The sequence below is a fragment of the Simochromis diagramma genome, unplaced genomic scaffold (assembly GCF_900408965.1).
Source record: "Simochromis diagramma unplaced genomic scaffold, fSimDia1.1 OVJJ01000343.1, whole genome shotgun sequence".
Taxonomy (NCBI): Eukaryota; Metazoa; Chordata; class Actinopteri; order Cichliformes; family Cichlidae; genus Simochromis; species Simochromis diagramma.
This window is the reverse complement of record NW_024386831.1, coordinates 8,597,611-8,605,544: the sequence shown is the minus strand read 5'-3', so window position 1 is coordinate 8,605,544 and position 7,934 is coordinate 8,597,611. Positions and strand designations below refer to the sequence as shown.

Genomic DNA, 7,934 nt, shown 5'->3' with positions numbered 1-7,934 from the left:
GGTAATGATGACGATGACAGCGATGCCACCTTTAAAAAAACACAATAAAAAGAGCGTGGTGTTAGTTTTACTGATCACGTCTGTCGGTGTGCAGAGGCTTGTTCTGCTCCGAGGACACAGCAGAAGAAACAAAGATGACTGAGCCTTCTAGAAACATTTGATCAGATTATCCTGATGCCCTACAGGAGAATATCGATGTTATTGTTAGTGAGTCTACATCAGAGGTGTCCAACTCCAGGCCTCGAGGGCCGGTGTCCTGCAGGTTTCAGATCTCACCCTGGGTCGACACACCTCAATCACATGAGTAGTTCTTCACCAGGCCTCTGGAGAACTTCTCGACATGTTGAGGAGGTCATTTAGCCATTTGAATCAGCTGTGTTGGACACGTCTAAAACCTGCAGGACACCGGCCCTCGAGGCCTGGAGTTGGACACCCCTGGTTTACATCATTACACAAGCTGGTATTAGATCAGATCTAACATGAATGTAAAGTTTATTATATCTAATAAAAATGTACAATAAGAATAAATAAAGTTTGGCAGTTACACTCTGTGACCTGAGCTGGTGTTTCGTGGTCCTTGTGACTTTAACAGTGAGATATTACTGGCTTTTAAGTACCTGTAATAAAAGTCCCGGCAGGTGAGACGTCTTTAGTTGTTGTCTGACATTCGCCCGAGGTGGGATTACAAATTCTGCACGTTACAGTTTTTAATCCGCTGATGTTGGCTTTGCTGAAGACGCTGAATGTTCCATTCCTGGTGTTATTATCAGTCTTTACTTCCAGTGGCTCCAGGATGGTTTCATTCCCCTGGTCGTCTGTGGAGAGCCACGTCACCTCAGGTTCAGGATAGCCCCCCGCCGTGCTGCAGGTTGCTGAGGCCTGGCTTAGCTCGATGTTTGGTTCCTGGAAGACCGCTGGAAACAAGTCACAAGCAGTTTAGCAGGATGTTTTGGACTGTACAAATGTGTTTGAGCATGTGATTAATTTATCAGCCTGTGATGACCCACAGGAGTTAACGGCTTCTGTGGGTCGTCACAGGCTGAGGACCCACAGACGTCTGTAGTTCACAAAAACATCCAAGCATCCAAACCCGGTCTGGTCCTTTCACAGGAAACAGTATAAGACACGTCATTCTCTTCATTTCTGGTCAATTTTGTACCTTTTCGATTATTTGTGGGTCAATTTATGATTTCAACATAATGTAACATGATGCAGCGTGCACTGTTCACCCCACCTGCCTCCACCTGGAATTTTACACCTGTGTGAGTCCAAATTGATGGTGAGGAAGAAGGATATCAGTGAGTCTAGAGATCAGATTACACTTTAGTTTTTAGTTTTTATTATTTTTTTATGTTGTTATTTTTAGAAACTCACACAGATTTTTCTACAGAGGTCCAAACCTGAACAAGAGTATCTAAGATTTTACTTTAGCTGGTTGTGCTGAGGAGGAAAACAGGAATGTTAATCAGCTTTTGTTTTGCAGAGAGAAGTATACAGACCTGCTACATGCAGGGTCTTCTGACAGATATTCTCCTTTGAGTCATCTGAAATAAAAACAACTTCAATGAAGGTCCCAGGGGGGGTTGCAGTGACGCGCCCGTGAGCTCCGCCGGCAGCCAGCTGCGCCAGAGTGACCGAGCCCCAGGCCGAGAGGCCGAGGGCACCCCACCCTGCGTTCCACCTCCATAATAAAGGGGCCCGAGTGAGCCCCAGGCTCCAGGCCCCGACAAGCAGAGTGAGCCGGTGTGTACCTGGACGCCCATCCCCGGACACAAACGCACCGATATCTGAGGGAGTCCACCACTGGCAGGGGAAGTGGTGGGGGGAGATAGGCCTCCAAACCTTGGAGGGCCTGAGATGTCCCCAGAGAGGTGGCGCCTGACACCCAACCTGACATATAGACACAGACAAACAGGCACACACAGACACAAACATCCATTCCCACCCTCATGCTTTGATAGAAGTAACTAGTAATGTAACTAAGTTACTAATTTAAAGTAACTTACCCAACACAGGGTATAAATAACATGAAAGTATGGATCCATCCTGCATCCTTGTATCAGCAGTATTCTGCAGACACTGTAGTGACGTCGTCTGGACCAGAATCTTGCAGGAATGTTTCCAGAACCTCGTTGAATCTGTGACACGAAGAATGAAGTTCTGAAGAAAAAGAGTGTCTCCAACCTGCTGGCAGCAAGGTGTACCTAATAAATTGGTAGGTGTACAGTCAGTGATAGAAGACAGCACATATACGACTCATAGGACTTTTGATCGCTTTGAAGACTAATGAAGAAAAATGAAACCCAAAGGTACAAATCCAACCGTCTGTATGGGACCAGCGAGGCTACAGAGCAACCAGCCTGATCAGAGGAGCCAAAGGTAAGAGAGAGACAACCCACTTCAGAATTAAACCACAGCAACAGGAAGCTGTAACAAGTCTCCTCCTATTGGCCATAGTTGGGTTTAACTGCTGGGCAGCAAACGGAGCCTTCTTTATCTTGATGCATGCTCAGTCATCCAGGTAAGTAAATCTCCAAAATTCAGGATGTTTTCAGTGGGAGAAACGTTTCGTCATCATCAGGTAACGTCTTCAGTCTCAGCTGACTGCAGGTTTCAATCTTATAAACAGGACATTTGCATAATGACTGAAACCAGCCCACTGAAGGAACGATGGGCTGGGAGGTCAGTTCCTTAATCTTAATTATGCAAATTCTCATGAACATTGATCAACATCCACTTTTTATAAGACTGGGGAAACCTGCAGTCAGCTGAGACTGAAGAAGTCACCTGGGTGAGTGACGAAACGTTTCTCCCACAAAACGCTACGTCCAGGTGAACAGAATCAGGTATCCTCATTGGACCTGCAAACATCTGTGAGTCATGGTCCTGCTTTCCTATTGTATCAAACTGATTTCACATCTGTAACTAGCAGCAGATGGTTTTTAAAATCAACGAAGTCAGCTAAACGTCCTCAGCAGAGCGGAAGCTGTTTAAAGTGCAGAGCAGAAAGTACTCTCTGAATCTGGTACTCGATGACCCTTTGATGGGTAGGAAGGGCTCAGACAGTCTCCATGTCCTCCAAACAGACGTCATTTCCTATTCAGCAGCTATTTTGCATGTCCCACTTCCTCTGCAAAACAGCTAAAGCACATGAGCTGCACGTGGTCACAAGGCACCGATAGTGCAGATATTAGTTGGTGTCTGTAGGGCTTTAAATGTGTATCATCAGAGCTTTGTTGTGATTTATTTTGAAACGATGAGTCAGCGCTGATGCCACGGGGAAATACCGGAGTCAGAACAGAAAGTATTTCTTGATCTGCACATGACTTTAGCCTCGTTTGTCGTGTTGGTGTTCACTAACATCCATTTTGCTCGCTGGTCTCTGATAAAATGCTCCCCAAAGTGATTTCTGTATTTGGATTATTTTCCAGTTTCGTGGTTGGTAAGTTACTCCAGTTTAAGAGTGTGTGTGTGTGTGTGTGTGTGTGTGTGTGTGTGTGTGTGTGTGTGTGTGTGTGTGTGTTGGTGGTAATGCACCAAAGCTAACTAGCGTCTTTAGCTTTTGGCCTATCTGGAGCTAAACTTAGTCTACAGATGTGAGTGTTTGGTGTTGGAGTGTCGCAGCTTTTCAGGAATCATTCATCTTTAACAGTTTTCTGTCTTCTTTTTAATCTCAGCGGGCGATGCGACTCTCGTGCGTGATGTTAACACCACCATCTCTGATTCGGCAGTCCTCGAATGTAGCATACAGGATAGAGCTATCACGGACTGGAAGAGTCTCCGATTTTATTGGCAAGACGATAGAAATGTGGTTTTGTACTCCTATAATAACGGAAGAAAGGTGGCGGAGCATGTAAACGAGCTCTATCAACACAGAGTCACAGACTTCCCTCAGGACATAGTCAGAGGGAATATCACCATCGTACTCAAAAACCTGACTCTTGACGATAATGGAAGAACGTACTCATCATTTGCAGCAGTGCTGGACGACAGCGGGACGACGCGATACCACCTGGAACACACACAAATCTGTGAAATGACTTTGCATGTAGCTGGTGAGAAAGGTTTCTGTTTTCCTCACATAAATAGGAAAGGCAAGTTAGACCGGCACACACCGGGCTGGCTAGTAACACGTGACATCATCAGCACAGATTATATTTCACCAGTTTAGCTTTTCAACGATGGCCATGTTGAGCTCATGCTGCAGCAAACACTGGGCTGCACGAACTGCAGACCTGAGCATGCTGAATAACTTTTAATTCACAGAGCTGCCTAGCAACAGATGACATCATCAGAGGTCAAACATAGGCAGCTACAGTCAGCACAGATTACATTTAGAGAAAATCTGCAGTTATTATGATTTATGCAGAATGTGGAATTTCCTTTTTGAGGTTTTGCTGTCAATGATTCAATTTAATTTTATTTATACAGAACCAAATCACAACAACAAGGCCTTTATATCGTAAGGTAAAGACTCAACAATAATACAGTAACAACACTAATAGATTTATTTAATGTTTATACCCCCTCAGCCATGAAAGGCTGATGAGGTGTTGAGAGTCCACATCATTGATATTCTGGTTTTACACACTGTCCTATTCTCAGAGGATCAAAAGTTGTTGACATATTTGCATTAAATTTTATTATAATAATTATTTTACCTGATATAACAAAAGCATTTCCCAATATGAGATTAAAAAATGTCTTAAAATAGGAAAAACCCTTTTTGTTTGCTTTGTAATCCAACATATTACAAACAAATTACTGCAAAATACAAAAACAAACAAAAATAACACAAATTAGCTTAGCTCAGCTTAGCTAACATGCTGTCATGGCTAGCACGCTCATGTTGTTAGCAAACCCAGGACAGCTGTTTCCAGCATGCATGCTAACTGGATGTAGCTTCATATTTAGTGCACAGATACTGGAACGCTTTTCCTTTTCCTGTTTAACGCCCACTACAAAAATCAAAAAAGCGAAGGTGACCTTTGTTCTCCTCTCTCCTCAGTGCCGTACCAGGAGCCCAGGCTGGACGTTAATACAGAGGCTATGTCTGCAGTGTGCAGTCTGCAAGGAGGATTTCCTGCCCCTGACATACAGTGGGTCCTCCTCCATAACAGCTCCCATCAGGCAGTGGAGTCCAGGAACGTCAACACTGAAACGAAGCAGAACGTCCACGATCACCTGTACAGCTCCCGCAGCATCCTGCACATCCCTGCAGGTCGTCACGAGGCCGTGAGCTGTCTCAGCCACAACCCCACCCTGAACAGGACTGTCAAGGTCACCCACAACTTCAACACAGGTACGCTCCACATCGTCCAGTCAGCCGAGGGAAGGTAAACTACAACAGCGCGAAGGGGAGCGCTCTAATAATGATGAAAGTGACACCAACTGACAGTCAAAGAGTCGGTTAGTGAATATACGTCACTTATAATGAAGTGTTTTTAAAATATATGTGAGACATATTTTTAAGATGTGTTACTTTGACCTTAAAATCTCAGGTGATGGAACCAAAAATGCCTGAAGATAAAAAAGTTTCTCTGAGCGTGTCATCATCTTATTACTGTTATTACTACTACTGATTTATATTTATAATAATTTATGGTTATTATTCTAACGCTGACGAGTGTACGAATTACGAGAGCTGACAGGAAATATGCTGAGTAACCTCAGACCATCACTATTTTAGTTTGTGCAAACAGGACATGAGGAGCTCATTCACAGCAAACTGACAATCACAGGGTGCAAAGACTACAGCGATGTGCAGCTGTCAGCCGTCAGGCAGCCAGACCTGAACACGCTGAGTAATCGTGGAAGGTTCAGAGCTCTCGAGCTGCTGTTCAGCTGAGAGGAAAATAAATCCTCAGACGTCTGCAGAGAAACATCTGCGCTGGTTTATCATGCATGCAGGTCGTCCTGTGTCCCTGCAGGCCTCCCTACATAACCTGCTCCGTGTTCCATTCTTACAGAACTAAAAACAGCTAAAACACTCAAATTTCAATTACAGAACAATAAACGAGTCCCTCAGTAGTCAGTCAAGCTTTGCAGGACCAGTGTCGCTTTTGCCATTTGATTATGTTCTTTTGTATCTGTATCGATCATTCATGTCTTATTTCAGACTGACGTAGGCGACACAACCATGAAACATGTTTCTGCAGAAGAAGTTTCAAAGTCAAAGTTCAACCTGAGTCAGAGTTCACCGTACACTGAGCATCCCTCTGACTCAGAGACATTTACTCAGCCCTGTAACTCTGGCTGATCGTCGGGGGAACTCAGAAACTTGCCCTAGGATGCTCTGGTATGAGGCTGACTGTTGGTGTCTCGGTGTTCAGCAGGTGCAGCAGCGAGGAGCTCACCTGCAGCCCTAACTGTATATCTGATAGCAGCTGCTGTGGTTCTTCTAACAGCTGTGCAGTGAGCAAAGGTGAGCATGAACTATTTACTTTTTACTATCTAACATGTGAAAGAGGTCGAGCATGTTAAACGCAGACACGCACACAGATGTGTGGTTTTCCCATGATGCATGTGTAACATGAACATGAAGGAAACAGCTGATGTTCTTACAGCTGCAATCATCTGTGTGTTTCAGCCACCCGAGGTAGAGCGATGCAGCGTTTCGGTGGTGGAGGGGTGAAACTGTGTGCCATGGAGACACTTCAGCGTGTTGTATGTTGCACCTTATCTGTGCGTGATATTGACGGTGCGCACACTCTGAATCTGGGTTTCATGGGTCCTGCTGGGTGGCACTAAGCTGGTGCTTAAAACAAAACTTGAAGCTATATCTGCTCAGGCTGGAGCGTTAAACCCACCACAGTGTGAAACACAACAGTTACTGGACCATCAAACGTCATGCTGGGCGCCTGTTTAACTGAATGTTATGTCCATGTGCTGTTATGTCTTTAGAAGTGTTATTTAAAATAAATCAAAGAGTTATTTAGATGAAAATGAGGCTGTGTGTGTGAATCTGGCACATCTACATGTTGTGGGGAAGTGTTCGTCTTAATGTGTCTTTTTAAATAAAACACATAAAAGTAAAGACGGGTTCTACTGAAAAATGCTAAAAAAAATATTCCTGCTGCAGCTGCTGAGCTCATTTCAAACAGTTTGAACTTTAAATTTTTTATATCTCAAATATAATCTGATATAATCACACACACACATCTGTGTGTATTATTAACCTAAATCAGATGAAATGTGTGCAGCATGAGGGACAAATATTCTGGAAACATGACTTCCTGTGTCGACCACCAGGCCCGTGTTAAACACAGGTTACAGCGTTACGTGAAAAAACTGTATAATACAGCGAGAGACACAAGCAAGCACAGCAAACCAACCAAACAATTAATCCTCCTGACAACTTTGCTGGCTTTGCTGCCAGGGGGAGCTACTATATCTGTTAAGGAAGAGTTTACCGCAACTCTGGGCAGCGGAGACGGCCAGAGAGGCTCCCAGGAGCATCTCAGCAGGGCCAAGTTTATTTAGCCCCGTGTTTGGACTTGTCACTGTTGGCCATAACACAAACAAAGGTTACTTATTGATCCTAATCACTACATTTCAGACAGTACTGATCACACATGCTCATACAACAAGTGTCACTGTTGGGTCTGTGCTTCCACAGGCTTCGCTGGTTTAGAAACTTCTTCCTGTTAAAGAAGCAAGACGGACAGCAATCGATCGGTTTTACTTGCTATAGCAAAGGGAGCCGGACGGCAGCAGTCCTCTGCCCTGGTGTCAAACGAGTCCAAAGAACCAGCTTCCCCTCACACAGTTTACACAAACACCCATTGTAAAAAACCCCTATGGTGTCAGGCACTAGGTGTGTGTGTGTGTGTGTGTGTGTGTGTGTGTGTGTGTGTGTGTGTGTGTGTGTGTGTGTGTGTGTGTGTGTATTCATATGCATGTGAGTGTGTGTGTTTGTGTTTGGGGTGCGTTTG

The 7,934-nt window shown here is 44.5% G+C and overlaps 1 protein-coding gene across 3 annotated transcripts; it reads left to right on the top strand.

Moving 5' to 3' along the window:
• Positions 1 to 3,130: 3,130 nt before the first annotated feature.
• Positions 3,131 to 7,036, top strand: LOC120731058 (butyrophilin-like protein 2). Of its 3 annotated transcripts, none has more exons than XM_040027820.1 (5): positions 3,131 to 3,442; positions 3,678 to 4,055; positions 5,009 to 5,302; positions 6,336 to 6,424; positions 6,590 to 7,036. In XM_040027820.1, exons 1-4 carry the CDS (start codon positions 3,391 to 3,393, stop codon positions 6,416 to 6,418), a joined length of 807 nt encoding a protein of 268 aa, XP_039883754.1. In that variant the 5' UTR covers positions 3,131 to 3,390; the 3' UTR covers positions 6,419 to 6,424; positions 6,590 to 7,036. The 3 variants fall into 3 exon arrangements, with proteins under 3 accessions (XP_039883754.1, XP_039883753.1, XP_039883755.1); XM_040027819.1 differs by having other exon boundaries at positions 3,132 to 3,442; positions 6,333 to 6,424; XM_040027821.1 differs by lacking the exons at positions 6,336 to 6,424; positions 6,590 to 7,036 and adding an exon at positions 6,119 to 6,318 and having other exon boundaries at positions 3,132 to 3,442.
• Positions 7,037 to 7,934: the final 898 nt, after the last annotated feature.

Coding starts and splice junctions, on each gene's coding strand:
- LOC120731058 (XM_040027819.1), top strand. CDS start 3,391: ATGCTCCCCAAAGTGATTTCTGTATTTGGATTATTTTCCAGTTTCGTG. Junction 3,443..3,677: donor ATTTTCCAGTTTCGTGGTTG/GTAAGTTACTCC, acceptor TTTTAATCTCAG/CGGGCGATGCGACTCTCGTG. Junction 5,303..6,332: donor CACCCACAACTTCAACACAG/GTACGCTCCACA, acceptor CTCGGTGTTCAG/CAGGTGCAGCAGCGAGGAGC.